The sequence below is a fragment of the Dysidea avara genome, chromosome 7 (genome assembly GCF_963678975.1).
Source record: "Dysidea avara chromosome 7, odDysAvar1.4, whole genome shotgun sequence".
Classification (NCBI taxonomy): domain Eukaryota; kingdom Metazoa; phylum Porifera; class Demospongiae; order Dictyoceratida; family Dysideidae; genus Dysidea; species Dysidea avara.
This window is the reverse complement of record NC_089278.1, coordinates 22541307-22568352: the sequence shown is the minus strand read 5'-3', so window position 1 is coordinate 22568352 and position 27046 is coordinate 22541307. Positions and strand designations below refer to the sequence as shown.

Below are 27046 nucleotides of genomic sequence, written 5' to 3'. Positions count from 1 at the left end.
AGGCGAATCTATCCCCGCTTAGTTCATGTCTCTAGGCCTCGTAGTTTTCTCAAACATTATTTATTATTTATTATTCATTCATTCATTATTAATGACATAATTTTACCGCATTTCGTATTATTCGTACTACTTGGTTGTATAATTAGCACTTTACAGTGACCAGCACTGAAGGTCTGACAGCAACATGTGCTGCAGCCTTAGGATTACCTAACCTAATTTCAGGGACTTAGACCTAATGACTTGACTTACTAACTGAAAAGGTGTAACAGAAAAGGGGCCAAAGTAAGGAAAAAAAATCCCTCCAACCCCAGGATTTGAACTGCAGGTAACCCAATGTCTAGTTGGGGCCACACTCAGTCTATTAGTAGCCATAACCATGCTCAATCACATGACTCCAAAGTTATATTGATAAACGCCATTTTCTTACAGTTTCTAACAACAAAACTTGACAAAACTCTTGGTGCTAGTTATATGTTATGGTCTTAAAGTTGTTATACGCCAAGAACTACGGTTTTAAGTTGTTGAGGGAGCAAGTGATGAGGAAAACGTTGAGCGAATTTTGTCCAATACCAGGCCCAGCCAGATGGCTAGCAAGCTCAGAGTTTAGCCATACTTGGTATGTGACTTCTTTGCTGACGGGTGACTATTACTTGGTGTGAGGAAGTTTTGGCTATCATTTGTTTGGTATTAATGGATAAAAACTTTGGTCCCCAAAATCCTGTCCAAATGATGCAACAATGGCAACCATGCTTCACCAATAAAACCACCAATACTTTTAGGTGAAGGTATACTTATAGAGGAAGGTCGAAGTGCAGTATTGTGATAAAAAATCATCATTTCCAGGAGTTACAGCTCATCAACTCGTGATCTGCAAATAGTTTGATCAATTTTCACCCTGAGAAGGCAATACAATTTACCACCACTTGAGCTTTACTCAAGTGAGGGTTAGTCCACAGCAGATAGCAAATTATTCTGAAGATGTTGATTTTTTTACATTGGTAACCCTACCTTAGTCAGAAACATTGCTTTTACTGTTTATGTTTTTAGTTTATATTTTCTTGCCTTTTATAGCGTAAGTCGCCAATTATCGGCAGGCACCAATTATCAGCACTTGTAAACTGTAGAGGCTACAGGGAATATGGAAGCTACCAAGTTCCACAATGGGCTGTTATATCCTCTAAAACATTTCTTAGAATCGTTTTCATTTGGTGATTATTGTTGCTAAAGCGCTATACAAGCTATGCTGGTTGAGCATGGAATTGTGTAAAAATAATTTATATTGGAATCTAGTATGCTTTTACATCTAACCTGAATATCTCTTGAACAAGCTGGCCTCATCTTTGTAAAACTTCTGGGAAACGGAGTTATCCAAGGACTGCATCTCCCATAAAAATTTCACAAAGAACCAACGAACCATCATGGAGTTACACACAAAATCGCACATCGTGCTGATAATTGGTCAATCACGAAAGTACAGTTGCCGATAATAGGTACTCCGTGCCGATAATTGGCACACGATAGGTATTGCGATTTTCCTTATAACAAGACGTTCACTCACGTGAGATAATTAAAATTTGGTGTGCTAAGAGACGAAGGACTGCTGTGTTAAATGGTTCAAACCGGAAGTTCATACACCATTGAATTAAGGAATTACAACTGCGTGATGAAATGGTGCCGATAATCAGCGACTTATTATAAATGTGACTTTAAAAAAATTAGTAGCAATAGCATAATAAATTGCCTGCCCACATGCATTTTTGAGATTGAAATGCATCAGGAAACAATGAATTTACTTAACTAAAGTAGTCAACTACAAACAATATCATTTTGAAAATCTCAGCCATATATCAAATGCAATGCGTATATGATAATACGGGTAATAAATCTATGATTTTCTTGATGAAGCAGTCAGCAAGGTTTGTATGCAATCACAAGTTTCAGGCAAGGTTCCAGCTATAATTAAAATATCTATTATTAGTCTGGTGGCACCCACCCCTTCGCATAAAGAGGAAAGATCTGGTCACTCTAGCATTCAAAATTTGTAGTGTATTGCAGAAAATAGGTAACACCAATCAGATCACGTCATTGGTAATTAGTAAATTTTTGTGATGTTTGTTTTGGAGTTACCATAGATACTGTAGAATTGTGTAACGTGTGCAAGAGTTTGTCACGAAGTTTTGTGAAGATGCATTAAGATTTTGTAGTCAATACTAGGGTGTTCTATACAAGAGCAAAAGATGGAGGTAATAAAGAGCCTTGTAATTGGAACTGATGTACCAGTGATGCTGCATAAAGAACATGGAAAGTACTGGTTGTGTTAGCAGCCGTCTATTAACCAGATTCAATAACTACTTTGTATGGGTGTTAGTCATGCCATTCTTGCTGCCATTATTGTGATGACATTGTTACAACTCCGTGTGACCAGACCAGGCGCCCACCAGACCTTATTATCATAACTCTTTATGCAAAGGGCGGACGCCACCAAACTAATCTACAGTGAACAACTCTTCAAAAGAATACAAAAAACAACAACCTCCATAACTGAAGATTTTAGTGTTCCATACATTTTAGAGTATCTTACAGCAGGCTAACCCAACTGAAGTGTCTCACAGAGGCTCCACTGTAGCAGTGCTATGCTCGGCATCCGGCACACACATGTGACGGTACAATACTGCATGCATGTAGTCACTACCAACTGAATGCTAAAACACAAGGATGCTAAGTAACATACGATTCTATCACTCAGTGCTCAGGTCTTGGCAAGTCGCAACACAGTTGGTAACACAGCGTGGCATATAGCTACGTACTACCGCACACAAACAGACGGAACTCACGTAGACATTCGCAGCATTTAAGCGGCATTGCAGTCACCAGGATTAGTACACGCAACAACATCACTGTGTTCAACAGCAGCTGAGAGAATCCACTCTCCTGGAACGAGGGCAGCGCAGCTAGCTAATCACTTAATTCAATAATAATTATAGCTAATCGGTAGCTAACCGGTTATTATAAACATACATTGTCAACCAATGATTATGATTATGATGTGATTTGGGTTGAGGCTTAGAAGCCTGTACACCCATTCAATTACATACATATAGCTACATACATAAATTAGATGCAATAAACAAAATTAACTATGAATATAATTATTACATTAACATAAATCTATAGTCATAAAAGTAATTATCTATATAGCTGATTTAAAATTATTTAATGAAGAATTGCCTGCAATATCACTTGTAAGATTGGATGGGCCTGTTTTTCTTTCTTTGTGAGTCTGCATTATAGCTAGGCTATGATAAACCCTCTTGGCTAACAAGTCTGCAAAACACCGATCAATGTTGTCGAAACATATTGTTGAAGTCTAGATTGAATGCAGCTAGAGACCCACAGGGGCCAAGTGCACAGGGCCGTAGCCAGACTTTTATCTAGGTAGGTTCGTTAGATGAGAAGTAGGACTTGTAGTGTAGTTGGGAGTCAGGGGTATGCCACCAGGAAAATTTTTGAAAATCCAAGCTAAAAAGACTGAAAAGGCTGAATTTGGTGACATTTCAGGCACCAAAATTTTAGGTTAGTTGGACTTCAATACTGACTTGAAATAGTGAACTTTTTTACTGAAATAGTGTTTTTACTGGGAAAATGTCCAGCTATCAATGTACATTTGAAGCAGTCGGCTAAGCTGTCATACATTTTGGCTGTTGAACGGTCAGTTGATCCAGAGCTACGACATTCTATTCTAGCTAGCAGTCCAGATGTCTCTTCCACTGTACTCGGCTCTTTATCTGCTGCTAAGCCTTCAGTTGCCAGCATTCACTCTGCTACATTCAAGAACCATGCGTGCCATTACTTACATTCTACACACGTTGATTATTGGGAATCAAGCTTCGAACCATCAAATTAAATTTACAGATATCAATTGTCACCCTGGAGCAAGCTTGTCCATTGTGGAAGAGATTGATGCATGGCCTCATTGAGTGTCCTTCTTTCTACGCGATGATTGTGGTGACCTTGGCTGTGATACTCTGCCAACTCCTATGAACCTGGCCAAATGGAACATCATTACTAACCCTAAATATGCTCTCTATCAAGTTCTCCAGCCCACAACGAACCATATCTTGACTGTATGTTCTGTTGCTCTTGATCAGGGCAGGTTGGATAGTCTTGCAGGTTTTTGTTCCAACAGTAGCTGTTACCTGAATGTTTTAAACTTTATGCTGTTTTAAACTTTATGCTGACCTTCCAGGCTATATATCTTGCCAGTGTCAGCCCTCCTGCTATACCAATCTTTCTACCATCCTTAGTAGTCTAAGACCCAACTTGGCTTTAACTCCTATGATTCAATCTACTTGTTTGAACGAACAATTCCCACCAGCATCTATTGGCTGCGAGAGCTTAGAAGGAAGATTGGTAAGGTTCTTTAATACATGACCTCCAACATTCTGGGTTAACTGCTGATCTTATTTCTATTGAGATTGGGTCACTTTATGTCAGACACACTTGCTCAAGTGGCTAGCACTCAACTTTTTGTGTTGCAAAGAAGACTGTAAGATCATTGTTTGAGCAGGCTGCTTGTATTGCCATGTCCTGCTCACATAGAATTATTAACCCTAGAGCCTCCCTGGACTGGGATCTATAGCGGATCTCCTGATCTGAACTTTTTCTCTTTCTATATACTTTAACAATGTAATTTAATTAGTGTAAGCCTTGCCAGGCTCCCTTCTGTGGCTGCCAGTGCATGGTACCCCTGTGTGTATATATTCTTGATTAATAAGACGTCTTGCTCCTTATGGCTCCTATAGCACATGGCTGCTTGCTAAGAGGGTTATATGCCACTAGTTAAATTTTTTTCTTTTAATGGATTCTAACTTCGTACAACTTTAGACTAGCAGTTATGTATATATATATGATTTACAGCTAGCTGTGTAGCTCTACTTGAGGCCAGAACAGCATGCATGATCTTGGGACCAATATAACCCTGGCTAAGTGCGTACAGTTAGATATTATGTGTAGTATGTAATATCTGTGCTAAGCAGTTGGCTGCCTGAACAACTGGCCATGGCTGTTTTGGAGTGGGAATGGAAATGGATAGGAACTATAATAATCATGCAGGCTTTCTGTTGCAGCTACTGCACTAATTACCTACATGACAGAGACAGGTGATGCTCATGTATATAAAACTACAATAATGGAATAACAAAACATAATTTTGTGAGACATTTAATATCAAAAACAAGTGAAAAATACACTAATCACTACCTATATAAATTACTCAGAGGTTGACAAGTTAACAGCTGGGAGACCAGCCCCTCTGTGCCTTAAGTGCTCACAACTGTCATTAGAGTTAAGTCACTCTCAAAAAATTGTATATTCACCATAGCCAAGGAATTGTATTTTGGTCCCCCATGCACATTTGTGACTGAATCCAACTACATAATATTATGAGGTTTCAAATCCTTGATATTAACATCAACTAAGGAACTATTCAGTGAATTGATTTGTTACTTTACCTGCTTTGTCCCCCACATTTATGAGCAGTGCATGCAACACTTGAATACTGTGGTATAGCTAATAACTACTGCACAAGACTTAGGACATAGTTAAGGTCACTTTAGTTTCTTCATAGGCAAGAGTATATATAAGGTATATAAACAAACCTATAAACAGAAATCAGCATGAAAAGATCACAGAGTGGCAAGGAGCATGCATGGTCAGATGAAATGGTATGGCTCATTTACAATTATGGGAGGTATTTGTTACATGTACTGGAAAGAATACATCACTATGGAATACATAAGACACAAAATAGGGGCTATTACAATAACAACGACGTATATGTACTGGGTATAGCTAACATAAACAAGTACAAAACTATAATAGTTGGCATGAGTTTTTACAAAGCAATATAACAAGTGTTCCTAACGTCTTGAAGGCCTGGTGTTCTCACCACCTACAAAAAGTACACAATGATCTAATGTAATTACAAAATAAATATTTATGTGAATTCAATTTTATTTATCCTATAATTGTAAATATTTGAGTCAGTCAAATTTCCCCTAGGGGGTAATGGAGAGCTAAAGGTAGGTCAACTCCTCTTCATCATTGCTTTCATCATCTACAACAGATTACCAGCTAACCACAAGACAAAATATGATGGCTATAGTGTATTGTGTGTGTGTGTGTGTGTGTGTGTGTGTGTGTGTGTGTGTGTGTGTGTGTGTGTGTGTGTGTGTGTGTGTGTGTGTGTGTGTGTGTGTGTGTGTGTGTGTGTGTGTGTGTGTGTGTGCTCATGTATAAAGTATCTGCAGTGGTACCAGACAATAACAAACTCCCATTATTACTACTAAACTGAGTATGTCGATTATCAATGCACAATATGATTGCGTCACTTGGTAGTTACCTTTCATTAAGCCGCTAAGTTCAATCTGTGCCTGCCGTACCTTGAGCTTAGCAATCAGACCAGCCAAGGTCTCCCTGTTATAGACAAACATAGGATAACAACTCAAACACGTTATACACAAACCTTAATTTGCTGTCACTAATCCCCATTAGTTTCAACTGGTCTTCATTGAGTCTCAACAAGGTATGACCTGTGTAACGACACAAAGTAACAAAATGGTGGAACACATAATGTATAGCTAGCTATGTATATGCAGAAGCCCATAACTCCTCTGTGTGCGGAGCTTGAAATCATTATGCTACAATAAAAAGGTAAAGATACCAGCCAATGACCTAGGCCTGTGGAAAACAAAATCTCATATTGTAGGGATTTTATTTCCGTAATTTGGACAGTTTGTTTACAGCATGCACTTATGACACAGGTAAAGTGCTCTGTGGCTAGAGCCAATAATCATTGTCCTTTCTTTGCAAGCCATTAAGGAAGCCATTTGGTCTTACTTCAAAGTAGCCACATAAAACTATGAATTTCACAAAATTATAATATCACAGAAATTTATTATAAGTGAAAGAAAAAATGTAAGGGTATATTTTATACATATAGCATGATCATGTAAGAGCCATAGGCAGTTAGATACACCAAACCATAGGTACGTATATCCTATGGGAACAAGTGAGTATACGTGTATACTAACCTGGTGTCAGGTAAGTATATACTCACCTGTGGTTTGAGGGACATGACACAATAATGTATACTGTGTCTATTTGTAGACTAATAGCCCGTGGTGGGCAAACAATCGCCCACGCCAGTGCAACCAAGTCTTTCTTTTTATGATCCTTTCTAAATTATAATTTTCCTTACACTTATGCTTTCATTAAGATGTATAATGCCATGAGAGATTTAAAAAAAAATCATTGCTGGGTAGGTTACACTGTGACGCTACAGAATTCAGAACAATAAAACAAAGCAGTGACATCATAGTACATCATAGCCATTAGAAACCATTAGCAAATTTCACTGTAGTTCCTCTGCCATCCATTTGTATTTTAAAAATATTTCTAAACATTTTTATGTACAAATTTATCCCAACACATATAGCTGCACATCTACCACCATACCAAGTAGAAAATGAATACTCTTTATCAATAGAAAAGTAGTTGACACAGCCAACTAACAGAAACCATATAGTGCCTTACACTGCGTTCACATTAGCACGGTAGCACGGTTCAGTTCGACTCGGTTTGGTATGGCCCAGTATTGCCTCTGTTCACACTATACAGTCTCGCTCGCTAAGTCATCTGGTTTCCATAAGCGCATAATTAAGTATTATTTAGTTTACTTACTAAAACTGGATGCAGCTCTTACCCTTCAAGCCTCTTGTACTGGAATTCTTTCACTTCAACTATATAGGTGGCCATGTAGCTGAAACTGTGACTGCAGAAATCATGCTGCGAATCGAAGTGAGTGAAACAGTAACTGCCACGACAACAAATAGTTCATAACTGTCGTTAGGGTTTCTTCCGTGCTGAACCTCGTGTCGAACAGTGTTCCTGAGCTCTTCTTCATTGCATGTTGAGTTTATAAAATAATTATTTTGTGCGCCTGGTGAGTAGTAATCGTATTGTACCGTGCTGGCCTGGTTCAATCGGGTGGGCTGGCTCGGTTCGGTTGGGCCCGGTACGGACGGTGTTCACATTGAACTTTTTGTCGAGCCGTACCGTTCCGAACCGTGCTACTGGGCTAGTGTGAACAGGGTGTTAGTAAAGAGACTATGGATGGGGAAGGCTTTTGCACATGGAGCTCTTCTACTTACCATGGAATTTTGTATCATAACCACTTGTACTTACACACCAGGCAGTAGTTTATTTATCACAGACTGCCCCCCCCCCATCTTCGTCATCACTGATCTGAGTTCTATATTAGAAAATGATCATTTTTTTTCCGAAGAATTTCTCATGCAACAAGTTTATGCTGTGCTACTTATAAAAACCAGGCACCCAGTAAATATTATCTTATTAATTCTTTATATTAACACTAGGGTTAGGTGATATTTAATTTGTGACATGTGATTTAGTCCAGCGCCTAAGCCAAATATTCGTTCACTTTTTGATAAAAGCACCAATTTTTTTACAGAGTATATGGAGCGTGCACTAAGTGTTTTAAGAAGGGGAGGCACATAAAAAGTCCTCAGGAACACCCCTTTTTGCACCCTGACAAGAAAACCATTTGTTACTATTAAATATCAACCATGTTTCTATCAAGTTAACTGCTGGGCCTAGTATCATAGTAGTACAAAGCATACAGCTGGAACATAATAGCCTATTAGTAATCTATAAAAAAACAAATAGTTTTCTCACCTAGGCAGTAAACAAAATCACTAAAATTTCCATTTGCAGGGATTCTGTTAAAGTTTTGGACCTTCAATGCTGTCGATTGTGTAGTACTATGTACAAGGATCATCCTGATGTGTATCATTTCTTTATTAAAGGGGTATAACAAAAGTTATTTAATGCTAAAGTCACAGGTGGATATCTCAACAAAAAACCATGAACTACAGCAGTTCAATTATCAAGTACAGAGCTTGAACAAAAGGTTCCTTGTCCTTATACTGGGCACCATATGAAAGGTAATTAAATTTATAGTTTAATGAAGGCAGTTGCAAGTTGTTTCAACATCTTGTTCTCAAGTTACAGCGCTTTCAATTCAGTGTAATATAGTAGTATAAGCAAGAAAAGTACATGGATGTGTCATAAGGTACTTCTTAGTGCTCAAAATCTCACTTCATTGGGCCTAGCTCCTTTATGCTTATTTTGAGCACTATCACAGCACTAAGAAATACCTTAATACTCATCTGTGTGCTTTTCTTGCTTATACTATATTACACTGAATTGAAAGCGCTGTAACTTGAGAACAAGATGTTGAAACAACTTGCAACTGCCTTCATTAAACTATAAATTTAATTACCTTTCATATGGTGCCCAGTATAAGGACAAGAGACCTTTTGTTCCAGCTCTGTGCTTGATAATTGAACTGCTGTAGTTCATGGTTTTTTGTTGAGCTATCCACCTGTGACTTTAGCATTAAATAACTTTTGTTATACCCCTTTAATAAAGAAATGATACACATCAGGATGATCCTTGTACATAGTACTACACAATCGTCAGCATTGAAGGTCCAAAACTTTAACAGAATCCCTGCAAATTTTAGTGATTTTGTTTACTGCCTAGGTGGGAAAACTATTTGTTTTTTTATAGATTACTAATAGGCTATTATGTTCCAACTGTATGCTTTGTACTACTATGATACTAGGCCCAGCAGTTAACTTGATAGAAACATGATTGATTTTTAATAGTAACAAATGGTTTTCTTGTCAGGGTGCAAATAGGGGTGTTCCTGAGGACTTTTTATGTGCCTCCCCTTCTTAAAACACTTAGTGCACGCTCCATATACCCTGTAAAAAAATTGGTGCTTTTATCAAAAAGTGAACGATTATGTCAATTTTAAGGGCTTATGTACTGCACTAATTACCGCATGAGCTTTTAATGCGATTATTGCAATATTGCATTTGAAAATTGAAACACAACTACAACTTTGTAATGTTAATCAATATGAGTTCTTGTTTTCATTTACAAGCAAAGCTTTCTTGTTCATAAGTTAACAAATTGACATGGCTAGCAATAGTATACACAAACTGTATCAAATGTGAGACCCAGAATAGACCAGATGATTAGTGTAATAATTATTGCAAATGTGATAAATATTGCCTATGTGATAATATCGTGAAGGGTAAATATGTGCAATAATCATATTCCAGGCACTTGATTAGGCGATATTGGCGATTTATTGAAATATTGTCCAATCCTAATTAACACACAGCATGCTATTTCTTGCCTTGTTTTGTAACAATACATACAGTACATTAACATTAAACGTATTCCATAATTCACCAATTATTTTGTAATTCATCAATTACGTTGCTATGCATTGCTAAGGAAGCAAAGCTCGAACAAACCACTTTGAGCCACAAATTACGCATAGAAATATCTTTTACCTGTTTTATAGTTAGTCTATTGTGTTATACACAAATTCTCTACACAAAACCTTATGGCTGCTCTAAAGCTTTGTTTGCGTACAAAGGGATATGCCCCCTTTCAACTCAAGAGGGTTTCCTGGTAGCTTACAAGGCCTGTTACATTGTTTTTCAGTTGTTATACGCTACCCTCTACTAAACTGTTTCACCTGGTTCAATTACTGGCCACACCCCCTTCAAGTAAACTTGACAAAAACAGATAGTTAAGCTTTAATACAGTACATAAGCAGCTTTTATGCATTGAATGAAGGTTTACTTTCTGTAGATCAAAGCCTGTTTGCTCACGTGGGTGTTGGACAGACACAGAGACACATGGCTTTGGCCGAACCAATTTCAGGAAACCAGGCGTGCACCCATAGCCAACCGAAGGCTGGCTGTGGGCATGTGCCTGGTTTAAAAATATTTTTACTGCACACTTTGAATGGCTATATGTTTTGATTTCTGGCAGAAAAGATGTTTGGTGGTTACCAAAGTGACAACAAAAACATTTTCTGCATAACATGATTATTTTAACCTTGATTCACAGTCCAAAAAACCATCCCATTGCAACCAGAGCTGGACAGCAATAAAAACCATACCTGTTCACAGAACCACTGTACAACAAATACAGGCAGGTAAGACACACTAACCAGGCATAGAACCTATGGATTGCAGTATCCCACAGAATACATCCTATGGTTCACACACAGAGGACAAACAACTGTCTCAACAATAAACTATCAAAACCATTAATTGTATTACAACTAGACAACATGTCTAGCTGTTGTCTAGTTGTCCTTCTGTTGGCTGAAACTGAAACACCAGAGGGGATAGTACATGTGAGTATGTAACACTTTCACACCTCAGATCAAAGGAATTCCTGAGGATACATTTGTCGTGTATACCTCTTTACAAGGAGACATCTAAATGTACGCTGGTGTACATTGAAATGTTTCCTGGGGAAGTGGTTGCACTTCTAAAAGAGGAAGCCACTTTCATCAAAGCAAGCATGGCCTTGATATGGATGAGGTAGTGGTACTGCCCTTTGTTTGCTTTATACAAGCTCAGACTGAAATCAATTGTGGGAATAAACTAATGCTCACATGATTACCACAAATTGAAGTGTTGCCACAAGAAGCACTCAAGTGAAGGTGTTTCAGTATCCTTGCCATTCTACAAGTTGGCAAATGTTACTTAAAGGTGATAACTAGTATTACAGTGCATTCACAAGCGTTTCAGCACATTTTGAATGTAGATACGCCCACATTATGGACGACATGAGTTAACCGCTCTATAACGAAGCTCATCCCTTTAGATCTTTAGTATAAGTTGTGTTAGTCTTTAAACAAACACGAAAGCATTAAAACACTTGTAAATTCCCCGAAATTGGTCCTACTCAACTTTTCCGTGATATCCGTAGGACTCGTCCGCTTATTATAACAATCGTAGCTACAATGTTACTTGCTGCCTAACCATAATTGAATCTTTCAGGCATGCATGAAAAACAAATCCAATTGCTACACTCGTATTGGCATCAAGGCTATCAGCCTGAAACGGAAGTGTTACATATTAGCTGTAACATGGGCACTCGTGATTTGCCTAATATGTATGCCCTCAGCCCTCGGGCTTTGGGCATACATATCAGGCAAATCACTTGTGCCCATGTTACAACTATAAAATGTACTTGTAAAAGAATTCACTAACATTTCACATGAGCCCAATGGATTCTGTAGAAATTTCTGATGGCAGGATCACTGGGGATTAATTGGTTTCTACTTTATCTGTACTTTACGATGATGTAAATTTCACAAACAGACACAGTTCCGTAAAGGAGAAACTAGATTTACAGTAATTACGATGGATGGTGGTCACAGACTTCTCGCAAAGATCGAGTTACAACAGTCCTTCAATGACCATATACAAGCATTCATGACTACAAGAAGTTCATTTTATAAAATACTTTTCAGTAGCGCTCTTGTAATTTGATTAGTATGCACCTGCCCTATCCCCTCTGCTGAAACACCGTCAAATGTTAGGTCACACAGACCAGTGAACATGACATCATTTAAATTAATCAGGGAATTAATTTACATAATTTCCAATCAAATTAAGTAGATTCTGCTCTACCCAGATGCATGCAAAGGGTACTGAATATTAGGTAGGTCTTTACTCAACTCTTAAGGCTTGCTAAACTGTAGATGACAGGTACCAATGCACTCTTTAGTACACGTGCATGCATATGCTAACATGTGAACCCAGCATACTATACTCATAATATCCACAGTATAAAAAGCACATCGGTTATAATACCAGCAGAGCATGATGTCTTGTGGCACGTCTGTACTTCTGAAAATAGCAACCACCTTCACACCCATGGATCAACAGAAGATACAAGAGCACATAACCCGTGGTCAGCAGTATTTGCCTAGAGATCAAATTTTAGATCAGATTTTAGATTTGCACAGTTATCGTATTATCTGTCATTAGAAATAAGATATCAGTATGTTTTTCTGTTTGGTTTAAACTTGTTCTGCTTGTAAAGACTTGTGCAGTAAAGAGTTGAGTCTGGTTAGATATACTTTGAGCATATTCATATATGCTAGCTCATACCATAATGAAATGGTAATAAAGTTACACACAAAACGTCATACGACCTCATAATAGCTTCATAATTACTGTGTTCCAATGAATTATAAATCTCTTGAGCCAGCTAATCTATGAATACTTTTGTACAATAACACTATACACTGTAATAATAACACATGTGGACTACACTGTCACACAGGGTACTTTAAGTAGGCATTGGACAGGCATCGGTGCTATAGTGAATCGCACACTCTCTGTGTCTCTTGATCCTTTAACCCAGAATACCACTATAGTGGCTTTGCATTACAGACATGAACAAATCCTGTAACTTCCGCATAGTACAATGTGCGGAGATGGTCAACTTGGTAGTGTGTGTGATACTAGGCACGAGGACAGTATAACTAGTGGCATACACCATTATTAGGCAGTGGTAGTGCTCTAACCTGTTATTGCATGATGTTGGAACTTTGTGTGGCACTTGTTGTAAAACTCTTCTGACAGTTGATGCAGCCACTGCTGCACATGTTGGTTTTGCCATCCATGAACTGTAGAAAGTAGAATGGTGTCAAAGTGTGCGTAGTGCAATACAGTATAGTGTAGTTGTGTGTATGTATGTGTGTGCGTTGTGTATGCGCGCGCACGTGTGTGTGTGTGCTGTGTATCAGTAAAGGCTTACTTTGCAATGGTAGTCCTTTACAAGCAGTATTCATGTCAGCTAGCTGCCATGCCTAAAACACAAAATTGCAAGTAAATACAACTATTTTACTGTCAATCCATTGCATTCATTATATATATATGCTAGGTACATAAAACTTTAAATTAATCTCTGGATTGCTCAATTGGTAAAAGCAAGTCAACACTATCCACCCAACTACTAATCTGACTGCTCTATTAGAACAATTGAGAAGATATAGATTGCTATTACACCTTGAGGTGTTTATGGGCTCTTTCGCTAAGTAGATGGAATTTATGTTTACTGCATGTCTATATCAGATTTTGTAACATCATCTGTGAAATATGAGAAGCTACTCAGCATTAAACCAATCTGTACTGTAGGTATTATTAGAGTAGTTTACGGTACTTACTTGGTCCTTAGTTTTGGGGCTAATCGTTCTCAACAGTTTCTTAAATCCTCCACTTCCAGTGCTGCTCTGAGTGGTCCCCTTTTGCTTCTTGCCTTGCTCTGGTGGCGACTGTATGCCTTCATATGGCCTCATAGGGGAAAACCCTTTCAGTGGATCTGGTGATTTCCCTGGTGATGTTGGTCTCATGCTGCCTGATGTGGGCTTATACTCAGGTGAGGATGATTTGCGCTGCACTCTGGAAGCTGCTTGAGCAGGTGGGGGGCCTCCTTTACTGGTCTTCCTCTCGCCAGTTTTAACAGGAGGTGAAGTCTGTCTAACTGGCATAGATGGTGCACTAGTACTTGTACTAGACTTCTTCTTTTGAACTACTTCAGATGATTTCTTTCTCTCGACTTTCTTCTGTACAACTTTGGTGGTCTCTTCTGGAGGTGGTGATTCCGGTGACTTACTCCGAGCAGGTGTTAGGTAAGGCTGTGCTGTTGTTTCCTCTACTACATCTTTCCCTCCAAGGTCCCCAGATCCAAACCTCTCCGTTATCACTTTACTGATATAATCCGGTCGATTGCTTAGAGGGAAACTATCCCTCATTCCAGGGTTGTATGATGGAACAGTTGGTGGTGGTGATCCCAACTGGTCGGAGTTAGTTGGTGATGTTGGTAAACTAGGTTCTCTTGACTGCAATGGGTGCGGCTGGTTGACATAGTAAGGTTTTTGTGGTCGTTCTAGTTCATCGTATTCATTTGACGCTACCTTTGCCATCTTATCTTTCTTAACACTTTGATAAATCGCAGTCTCTTCTTTGTGTACAACGGCAGCAGGTTTTGATACTGCTGACTGTTGCGATCTCTTCACTTCACTGTACAGTGGCGCAGTTACAAAATGATCTTCTTTCTTCTTGACAGTTGTAGCCTGAGCAGGTGGTGGCTTACTGACTGGCTGTGGCTGTTTCTCCTTTTTAACTCCTGGTTGCAACTCTACGGAATGTTGTGACATCATCACTGCTGGTTTGGCACGCTGTTGCTCTTCTTCCAGTTTTGCCTTCTTTTGCTTATCAATACTGTCTAGTTTATCCCTGGTAAATTCAGTGAATTGTTTCAGCGCTTGCTGTGCATCTCTCATGTCATCTAGCATACCACGGTTGCTAGCACTAGGTCCCCTCCGCAGCCTGGCACTGTCACTAGATTTGACACTGACAGCGGTCATGCTATCTCCTCCTTGAAGAGCAAAGCTGTCATCATCTCTGCTGAAGTCTAGTAGAGGGTCATAGTCTCCTGGGCCATCCTCTTCATCTGATGATGGAGGAGGTTCATCACCAAATGTGTCTTTGAAATTTATCTCATACTGTATAAAAGAGAAAAAAATATGAGATAAACTTTTACATGTAACTAAAAGTTCACATTCTGAGACAAATGAAATGGTATTTATACAGGTAAGTATCATCCCCGTGGATGAAAGGTGTCAGGACAGTTAATGGACTTGTGCCAACAGCTTTACTAAAGTACATGCACTACAGTGGTATCCTCTATAATGGACACTTCTGAACACCACAAATTCTAGGCTCATTTTTGCTGCAGTAGAGGTTTTTCTTTTTCATAGGTGAAATGTAAGGCACCAGACCTAAATCAACAGTTCCATTATTAGTGCCATTGTGTACTGAGAGATTCCACCGTGTTCAGTAGCCCAGAAGTGCCCACAAGGTACAAGAGTCCATAAGCACCACGCAGAACCTATAGACTCCTGCAGAGTCAATCCAATAAAATTTACAGATCAGCATTGAAACTGGGTCACTACTGCTGACTCGGATGACCCAGATTTGACCTGGATTAACTAAAACCGACGTGTGCAATAAGAGCTATGTTCCGAGTAATCTTGAGCGAGCAAGACTATGTTTTGAGCGTTCGATTCGTGTTGAGTAAATGAGTAGTGATGTGATAACTAAGCTGGTAAGTTTATAATATAAAATCAGTCAGTGGGGTTTGGTTCCACGTAGCTACTGCGAGTTTACAGACAGCAATTGGGTGTGGCTTCATGCATACCCAGTATTACAATTTCCCGATATATTGAAGTGGGTGTGGCTCACAAAAGTACTTATCCTGCTGCAAGACTTGACTATATACAACCAAGATACAACTATTACAATAATTGATTAGTGGGCGTGGCTCCACGTAAGCTTGCAGACAGCCAATGGACACAGTTTCATGCTACAGACTGCACTTACTAATAAATGGGCGTGGCTGAGTGTATGCTTGTAACGTGATAAGTGGGCGTGGCTCACGAAAGAGCTATGGGACTAGCATTTATAAGTTTCCACGTCGTCGAACGAACAATTTTGTTTCTCATGTGATCCAATCTGGGTCAGACCAGGATAATCTGTAAACCGGGTTGGACCCGGATGACCCGGAGAAAATGTGACCCGGTTGATCTGGATGACCTGACCCGGATGACCCAACCCGGTTTCAACGCTGTTACAGATAGCTATATACAAGTCACTATAGAATTTCTACCCTATATTAGTACATCAAAGACACATACCTCATGAGTACTCTTTGAGGATTGTAACATGGAGACGTCCATTGTTTCTTTTGGTAATAACTTGTCTTTGTTAGGCACCACTTGATCTTTATTGGAAGAAGGTGCTCGCTCTTTGCTGCGCGTCTTGCTGGGTACAACCTGCTCCTTAGGAGGTGATCTGATTGGAGCAACACCTAATATATCGTCCAAACTGCTGAGCTGTGCAAGAGCTGATGTGGCTGCTGCCCCCATTTCTTTCCTCGCAGCTGCAGCATCATCTATGGGATAGATGAGATAGTAAGGGACAGTCTAAAATGTATAGCTTAGCAGAGTGAATATGATGGACACCTTTCTTTAACAGACAATTTGGTACAATGAAGTAGGATTACCAACTTTTCATGAAGTTTTCATTCGCTTAGGATTTCTGACAAGATTGCACCTTTTATGTTGAACTGATAGTACACATTTATTTATTTAGTAGTCCTTTAATTAATGAGACACCCCTTACAGAACCCTAACATCTATGTGAACGTTGTGAGCAGCCAGTCTTACATCCCCTCAACAACAGGATGTAAACTAGCAGCATTGATGTCTGATTGGAAAATTAGTTCATAGCTTACACACTCCATACTGCACCACTCACATTAACACACATTACAATAGTACAGAATCACTGAGGTAGACAAAACAAACTATATACACTGGCTACATGGATGCTGTGGGAACAAGAGGTTGTCCGTATTGGTGGAGGTCTATAGAAACCGTCCCTTATAGAGAAGTTATATGTATAGTGTCTACGTATATAAAGAGGGAGAGGACCCACTGTATGTATGTACTATACACATATTTACTGTATCACTGTTCTTGAAAATAAGACACCAAAGACACATTGATGATCAGGACACTTGTTCATGGTCCCATTGAGTGTACGCATATTTAGACCCCTGAAATCAGGATACCTCACCATTAAGGACACAACAAACAGCCTGATATGAAGGTAGATTAGGGAAACACTATACTTTTTCCCCCAAAAGAGAGTCCCTCAGCTTTTACAGAAAGCTTGAACTATTGTTTCTGGAATAATTTGGAATACCCATTAACCACCAGCAAATAATTATTTCCTCTTGATGCAATACTGTCCCTGTCCCCAAATCTTTTCTGGTTTATGTATTAAGCAGGTGGCTGAATTAGGCAAGTCACTTTTATCGGAAACAATACACATTGTCAAATTGTCTGGTTAAAACAGGTGACACAGTGACCATATTGGAGTAGATCTCACTTCTAAGCCATGGGTCTATAAATGGTTTGCTATATATTTTCATAGAGATTACAATGACAATGCACTTTCTTTTCCAAAGTGATAATGCATGTTGCACCGTGTACTGAGCTACGGCCCCCATCAAGTCAAGTACAGAGTTCAGTGAATAATTTCAAGCACACACACACACATACATACAGGGTACATACACAGTATCCATGTTGAGTTCTGGTGTACAATTACCAAATGCTGCTATCTATGGACATTACAAAATTAGAGCGCCATGGCACTTTACTTAGTGGCCACTTATTTAATATGATCGGTTCATTATATTATTACATGGCTGTGGTGTTATTGGGTCCCAAAAAAGGATCTGTTAATGAGAATATATCGTACCTGTTAAGCCACAAGTAAAAGGAAAAAATAGACTGAATTAGGGATTAAATGTCCACTAGTATAGCTACAGATGTAGGTGACCTCCACTTGCTTCATGGATTTTTTAAACTCTATGGTCCCTACTCAAATGAAGTTGCTTGTCTACTTTTCATTTGTAACATGATTTACTGCATGACTGTGAACAAGTGCATAAGAAAGGATGGTGTCAGACTTATAACTGTGCCACTAAATGCACACCCTGAATGTCAATTAGTGGCTAGTCTGCTATCATGCAGCCACTAAAAACAAAGAACGGTATGAGAGTCAATGCTGCAACCAATCCACTCATTGCAGAATTTATGGACAACTTTAAATCATTATCGCACTAACCCAGTAGTGGAGAAAGAAATAGAACACAAGGATAAGTCAGGTATTGTAGCTGCAGTGGCAGATACAAGCGACAATGAACAGTGAAGAAACTAAGTTCCCGCTATGCTGGTCAGTTGGTTAGTACAAAATTCAGTTAAATATATTTTTGTAGTACCTCCTAGAACATTTTGGGCTGCTCTGAAGGAACAGCCAACAAATTCTGCTAAGCCATTATGGAGACTAACAGGAAAGCACAAATCTTTGCGACCTATTCAGCACTACTGCACTGTATGATATTAACTGCTTGGAATGACACAATAAATTCTAAACATACTGCCAGTTAAGAGACATATCCGCAGAAGCTCAATGGTGCCAGACTGTTTGCTACCTACTAGTGTGATCTCACAGCTTAAACCCCCTTGGTAACCAGAAGGGAATCGACTGTGTGCTTCCTCCTATGTTCACCTATATTGCTTGAGGTATGCTAGTGATGACATACAAGGGACTACGGCTAATAACTACTTGTATTTTTAACTGAATTAATAAAGAAAGGGAAATTTTAGTCACCAAAATGTTATTCATTACTATTCATTACATCAGATAGTTTGATCTTTGATACTTTAAAGGACTGTGTAAAGTTGAACAACATGTCAGAGACAATTTGGGACCAACTTTACTATAGTCATTCTTCATGTACGCCATAATACCTGCTTTAATCTAGTCACTTTGTGCCGGGAACATCCAATAGCATACAAAGAGTATTTACAGCTAGAACCATAAAAGTGTATTTCCTAAGTTTTGAGTGTTAATATGCTGTACTATAGTGTATGTATGGTAAAAGTAATAAAACTGAACTATCTTTGTTAAAGGAGGGGTCCATGTTTCCTATCATAATATTCACATTCTCCCACCCTACCTGCCTCCAACCAAAAACTTTCCATTCTACAAGGTGGTAACCTAAACATACCATATGGAGATGGAGGGAAATTTCAGCTTGTAACACTGCATTACACAGTGTTAACATGTTTTCCTACTAAAATGTTCCCCATGGTTTGCAATTCTTTTTCTCAGATGGTTTGTTTATGGTATACAGTGAAACCTGTTGGTCTCATTAGAATGGTCACCTTTCTCTTCTGACCTCATTTAAAAGGGTAGCACTCACTCCACAGGGATTTTCAAGTTGGTTAGTTTAAACAGGTGACCTTACACAGTATAAGGTTATGTGATTAAAGCAAACTCAATGGGTTTCACCTTTACAATGAAGCAATTCTCCAAGTATGGGCAGAATACATAATATATGGGTGGTTCTCTTTATTAAGTAGCTGAGAAATACCACTGACAAATTTGTGAAGATGATTATACTAAATACTGTAGGAAGACAATAATAGCACTGGGGTAGCAACAGGGCATTATCTAGCAGAACAATTCAAAATATCAACACTAGTGATGTCAAGGCTTTTACAGAAATACATTGTCCATGCCTTGTAGAATTAAATTCTCAACATAATTCGTACAAGTAGCATAGGTCAAATTGCAGCAACAAGTACGGTACCGCCCAAATGGAACGTCATCTCGCAAGAGTGCAATCAATTAAAATTGAAAAGCGTGGCACCCATTTTTCTTGCAAGTATTTATCCCAACAAAATGAGATGAATGTTCATGTGTGAAATGGGTGTCACACGGGCCCTTTAATTTGCAAGTTTTTAAATCGCTTACACTCTTGCAAGACAACTTTGCATTTCGTACATCAGTTATGTATGATACATATGAGAGAAAATTATAAAATGGTTAGCAATAGTCATAGGTACTGAATGCCAAGTCACAATCCTTACAGAGAAAAGGCAAGGCAAGAAAATTTGCTACTAGCAGATGAAATTCCTTGCAGATGAAATTCTTTGCAGTCAGTGATAAAAAGGTTACTATTTGAATTTTGTAAGACCAATATTTGTGAAAAATTTTTACCCTCAACAATAATCAGCTATATGGTATATCAGGCAAAGCACAAGAACCAGCAATAGATCTATTAGATATACCTAACAACACACACACACACACGTACAAATATTGCATGTACACACGTTAGTACATGCACACAACATACATATATCCACACAGAGACTACCCTACCTGGTATAATATTTGGTTCAGCATCCAACTGTAGTAGAGATATACATAATATCCATGGTAACAAACTCTATGCATTACAAAATTATTCCAAATATGGAAATATATTGAATTCCATTGTATATATATAGTACAGGGGAATTAGGAAGGGAAAGACTAGAACCATAGCATGGTAGATGATTTTAGTGGAAGGAAATACCAACAGATTTTAGGATTCATGAAGTTCTTATAATTTCAAAATTTCAAAATCCCCAAATGTATATCGCCTATATACTACCTAGAAATTATGTCATTATTACAACTTGTATCACAGATTGCACATCCGTAGCATAACGGTTCTTTTGTTCGACTAAAATAACCAATCAAATGAGAGCAATCCCATTCAAATCTCATTGGCTTATTTTCATGTGACATGTGACACCATAGACTTTGATGACCATTTCATATGATCACACCTGGCATGTAACTATTATGTTGACTAAAATACAACCTCGCGGACATTAAATTAAACATCTGAAGTAGCTGTCGTCAAGCGTCTACATTAACAGGTTCTAGTGTAGTACAGTAAACTTTGATGGAAGAAAGAGTTGCCGAATCCTCAGCTTTGACAAATTAAACGTTGGGGAAAGTTCCCACTTTTATAGTCGAAGTTTGATACAAGGTACAAACATTTAAACACATTATGAAATGATGCAATTAACTGTTTATGTAATCATTAATGATAAACAGGACAATGTAGGCAAACAAATATATACATGATACGCTAAACTTCCTGATTTGCAAGAAAAATGCACTATGATGTATGCATACTCAAAGTTGATCTATTACTTCTTCAAAACTGACATATGACATCAAGGAGCTGTAAGTGTGCTGATTCCAAGATAGTTAGAGTTTCAGAGTTATATAACAAAAACTACACAGTACCAAAATGAGTACAATCCCAGGTATGTAAATGAATTAAACAACGTATTGGAAAGTAACGACATCTAAAAACAGCATAATGGACATAGCTGTAGATCTGATCATTTGTAGATGATTTTACATCAAGACAACTTTGAAAATCATGTTGTATGAAAACCTAGAAACTGAGTGATATACCGTAGAGTCTGGTTGTTAAGCGCATATGCCTAATAAATAAATAAACCTCGTCATGATTATTATGGATTCACTCTCTTGGGGTGGTGTGAATTGCAGTCATTACACGTACCAATATTTTGAATCCAGTTTTTGTGCACTGAATCCTTCATGTAGAGCATACTACAGAAGACCACTTCGCTTGGTAAGTATAGCAAAGGTACATATTTTGGCTTTGTATTTCGCGAAATTTCGTGCTAAACACTATTAGCAAACCTCTAACATTATTCTCTTGTATAACTTCATCTCATGTTGGAGCTTCGTGTTTGTCCACATGCACCTATCAACCATGATAAGGTACGAGAAATGGGTATGCACTTAACAGGTAACATGCGCTTAATATATACGTGCGCTTAACAACCAGACTCTACGGTACTTATAAAAATGGATTAGTGATCTGTACTACAGTGGTACAATTAGGAAATATATTTGTAAAGAGGTGTCCTCAGTAAAGGAGTGTACAAGCTACTAATACTGTTAATATGGGACCTAGATGGACATCCTTTATAAAGGAGTTGTACAGAATTCAGAGGTGTCCAGTAAGAGGAGTACTGCTGTAGTTATTATGTGTGTGAATTCAGCTAATCAGGCAGACTCTCTTATCACTGATGTAGCTGTAGGCTTAGAGAAGTGAAAGATCCTAAAATCACCACCATAGGTGGATTCAAAATAGACTATTATTACAACAGAAATTAAAGCTGTGCGCTTCGGCCTACTTTATTCTCGGACTGGACTCACGGACTGGACTTGCAGACTGGACTAGTGGGGTAAGCTGGAAACAGCTTTTAAACAATAATCCAGGCATTATCCAACTGGAGACACCACTATCAAGCTATATCTGCTGGTACTGCTCTTCCTTGCAAGTCATATGACACTAGCACACACACTAATTAGCTAGAATACACTTACGATACACGTGTACTCGCAGTGATAAAGTGTGATAGAGGCTATTGTTGTAGAGTAGAAGTTTTCTTTTGTTGCTTCAGTACTTAACACTAGCGTTAGAGCTGTAGTGATGAGCCAGTTTAGTTGTATAGCCCCATCACCTCGCCTGGTGGTGCCACCTAGCTACCTGCTAAGAATAATTACTGGCTCATCTCTACAGCTGTAACACTAGTGCTAAAGCAACAAAGGAAAACATCTACGCTACAAGAATAGCCTCTATCACGCAGTATCACTGCTAGTACACATGTATCTTTAGTGCACACGCTAGTTTCATGACTTGTAAGGAAGAGCAGTACCAGCAATTGTAGCTCGATAGTGGTGTCTCCAGTGTTGCAAGAGATGGATAATGCCTGGATTATTGTTTAAAAGCTGTTTCCAGCTCACTCCGTGAGTCCAGTCCGTGGAATAAATTAGGTCGTGCGCTTCACCATAAAGTTTGACATAACTGAAGTTTGATGAATCGTATGTCAAGCAATTAAGTGGATAAAAGTGGTGAATTTCTTTCAATTTGCAAAGTCACCCAGAATTGTACATTCGTAAAACCTTATGGTCATTTCTTTGTCACAATAAAAGATGTACTATAAATAGACAGAAAGACACGTAGGACTATTATGTATTGCTTATCAATACACATTACAAGCATGTTAACATTGAAACTGAACAAATTCACTAAAGACATCACTGCTAGCAGGAAACGCATCTCTCAACACTAAGGAATGAAGGGGTTTACATGCAACACATCTATTTCCAAATTCAAAAGTTTACCAACTGGAAAACACAAAAAGGCCATAAGGTAGTGGGCTGTTCACAAAGCCAGCTACATGTATATATGTGTGGGGAGTGTCAGGTGTGTCATAGGCTTTGATAGAAGCTTAGTGTACAGAACCATAAATGTGATGTACACGAGACATGTGTGTACTATAGAAATACTAGAAATAAACCCTAAAGAGCCAGTGTGTGTGCAGTTGTGTGTGTAGTTGTGTGAGTGTAATGCATGAGCATGCTGCTGTAGTCTAGTGCCCAAACTGCCTTTTCTCCTTTAAAATTTCCCCACTCAAACACAAACGAAATAAAGTGGTCTAGGTACAACACTACCATGTGAGTAAATGTGTGTGTGTATGTGTATGTATACATCTAATATATGTACATAATCTATGCATGAGTGTCTGCAAATTAACACATACATACACATGCTCTAAACAATAGACTACCACTACACACATACACTATGCTGATAACACACACACACACACACACACACACGCACACAAACGCACGCACGCACACACCACATACCCTGGACTGCAGCTTTAAAATAGCACGACGTCGTTGAGTAGGTTTTGTTGGAGTAGGTGAAGCCCTTGCAATCATTAGCGTGATGGGGAGTCCTCTAAAGCTTGACAACATTGATGTGACCTCATCAGAGCCAGTACTGCCAACCATTGTACTGTTGACCTGACAACAGGACAGACATACACTAAAAACACTATCTTTAGCCAAATTAAAGAATTTATTAAACACTTTCACAAGAATTTTGATCTCAACTTATACATTGTCTATGTCTAAAAGAGGAGACCTTTTAAATAAGCCAAACACCTTGGTAAGTCACTAATGTGTGAGTGATACAATGTATCTAGTATGCACAATAACCTTTTCTAAATTAATTTCCTATATATAGTACACACTAATATGCAATATACATCAAAACTTGTCATATCTATTTGTACACAGAGCCCCAGGTTATTATGTGTTTGTTGTTCAGGAAGTTATCAGCAGTATTGTTATGATAAAGAATAACAATGAACTGGCCATATTCCATATTAGGAGAGCTTAAGAATGAGCTAAGTACCTTCCCAAAACAATCATCAATAATGACGCTACTGATGACATCATTAATTGTTGTATCAGCAATCACATGATTTGAGATGACACGCCACATTCACATGACGTTGAGCATCGAATTGTGTTCTGCATCTGCATAAGTGTGTCGATTGACAAATAAGTAAGCAGTTAGAGTACAGACTGCTTTCTTTTATGCGTGTTAGCCTTTTATACCATGTACACACAAAACTAAGACTTAACACAAATCTGCATATTGGGTTTATATTAGGACATGGTCGGATCATAAAATTGAAATGGTGGTACTAACATCTGTATGATTATTGATCCAGACACACAAGTTGTCTTCCAAATGAAACATATGGTATACCAACAGCAAAGTGACATAGTTCACATGAGAAGATCACTGAGACAGTTCTCTATATCATAGTGACACTAAATAAGAATGGGACAATCAGCTATAAAGCAATAATGCAAGCACCTAAAGGCAGACAGATGGTCAGCATTCAAATGGAAAACAGACAGACAGACAGACAGCTTTTTATGTATGCACATAGACAACACAGCCGCCTTGCTGAGATTCACAACATCCTCAGTTGACTATCCTGTTTGGAGCAACTGGCTTTGTTAGCTTGCTGTTGTTTACTGTCAAGAAGCCACAATACACACAACATGCGTATACCCAACATGCTACAGTGGTCTACCATGACATGAAAATATCAAACAACATAACTAGGACAGGTTTGTACACTACTAAGTATTGAATCTCTCCCTGATCAAATGCCTCACTTTTTCATTAGTTTTTAATAAGGTAATCCCGCAATGTTTTCACTGATAGCAGCTGGTAAAATACTTTGATGCTTAATTGATGATCTAATTAAAAGATGCCTTCTGTTAACTAGTATTGGTGGTAGTAGTTTGTGTGTGTGTGCGTGTGTGAAATTGCGTTAAATTGTCTGAAACATTTGTAATATTTCTTGCCAGCTGTACAGTACAACATTCAAGCAATATGCCATTAAATTCCAAGCTCATGAGTATGTCATAAATAACCAAGACTACAAGAATACATTGATCTCATAAAGAGCATCGCAACATAGGTATAGGCCATCTACTCTTGTCGACCATCTTCACTTCTACTACATTTATTTGCTCTAAAATTACAATGGTGTTTACACACTACAGTACACTTATTTCAGAAGTATCGATCATTACCTTGATAATAAAGTCGTACATCTTTATGCCAGCTTTGTCTGCCTCAGATCCATCTGTGACGGAATTAATCAAGACTGGTCCATTACCCGTGACGATGATCCCTAATGGTCCCCCACCAGCTGGGATGTTAATGGACCTGCAAAGAAGCAACACAAGTAGTGGTCAAAAACCTTACGAGATAGAATTTAATATCTAGTTTCAGCCAAACAAAACGAGGTCGCCTTATCATGAAGTACATTTTGGCAAAGAGGCAGTAAGGCCTCCATCTGCAAATAAGCAACACAAAACAACAAAAGGGTGATGATGCAAATGCATATGCCTTTTTCTCAATCTGACAAATAGGTATCTAATCCATATCCCATAACATTCTGCCTCAGCAATTAACAAGCAAAGTGTTTGATTGCTCCCTTCCTCTGGGAAAGTTTTGTTGTAACCCTAGGTTTGGTTATACCTATCATATACAAATATTTCCTTGGCAATGCACTAGTAAAGTGACTAGAGAACATAAACAGAAAACTTGCATAGCAAAATTTCATTACTATGACCAGAAATTTTTAAAATGAGGTGACCGTAAAAGTGGTCATGAAGTACAACTTGTGGCAGACTAACTGCCAAGCATCTCAGAACATGAATAGTGGCAATGCCTACTATACCAGTAGACGCAGCTGCAAGTAAGGCGTCCTGGTATTGTCATTCGTTGTGAATATTATAACATTGCACTTTCATTTAATGCCCACTATCATTACCTAGGCAACTACAATCTGGTGATCAGAAATTTTAATCGTATGTGTACGTGAAGCTAGTAAGCCAAGGTTGTTAAATAAGGTCACGTGACTGTCGCACACCAAAACACACAGCAATAGTAATTGCTGGTATTGTGGCTTCACGCATATTGACAGTTACAGTATTTTACCAGTCCCATCCCCTGTAGACCGGCGAAAATCCCCGCCCATATAAGATTACTTCGCACTCACTTTATGGACAGAGTGATATCTTCTGATCCAGACATGGTCACCAATCGTCGTCACTCGCGCGCGATCACAAAACGCGGTGAAGTGATGCGAACCTTGTTGCCCCTCGGCCTAAAGTGCCTTCTGCTCAGGTATGGGTGTGTCCCAGATTCAGTTCAAGACACACCCTAG

The 27046-nt window shown here is 38.6% G+C and overlaps 2 protein-coding genes across 3 annotated transcripts in view; both read right to left on the bottom strand.

Annotated features, from left to right (window-relative positions):
- LOC136260202 (uncharacterized) overlaps positions 1-2953 on the bottom strand; it is a 33865-nt gene extending 30912 nt beyond the window's left edge. The window contains exon 1 of the mRNA XM_066053839.1: positions 2835-2953. Within this exon, the coding sequence (XP_065909911.1) occupies positions 2835-2895 (61 nt within the window). The 5' untranslated portion in view covers positions 2896-2953. The remainder of the gene's footprint in view (positions 1-2834) is intronic.
- Positions 2954-5733: 2780 nt separating this feature from the next.
- On the bottom strand, positions 5734-27046 carry LOC136262323 (nucleolar protein dao-5-like). 2 transcript variants are annotated; one of them, XM_066056547.1, is made up of 11 exons: positions 26879-27046; positions 25905-26040; positions 24150-24308; positions 20778-20805; positions 16670-16926; positions 14138-15478; positions 13729-13780; positions 13496-13597; positions 6524-6590; positions 6401-6474; positions 5734-6115 (listed from the first exon to the last, which is right to left on the bottom strand). In XM_066056547.1, the coding sequence occupies exons 1-11, from the start codon at positions 26911-26913 to the stop codon at positions 6075-6077; spliced, it is 2292 nt and encodes a 763-aa protein (XP_065912619.1). In that variant the 5' UTR covers positions 26914-27046; the 3' UTR covers positions 5734-6074. The 2 variants fall into 2 exon arrangements, with proteins under 2 accessions (XP_065912619.1, XP_065912620.1); XM_066056548.1 differs by having other exon boundaries at positions 5734-5950; positions 26879-27045.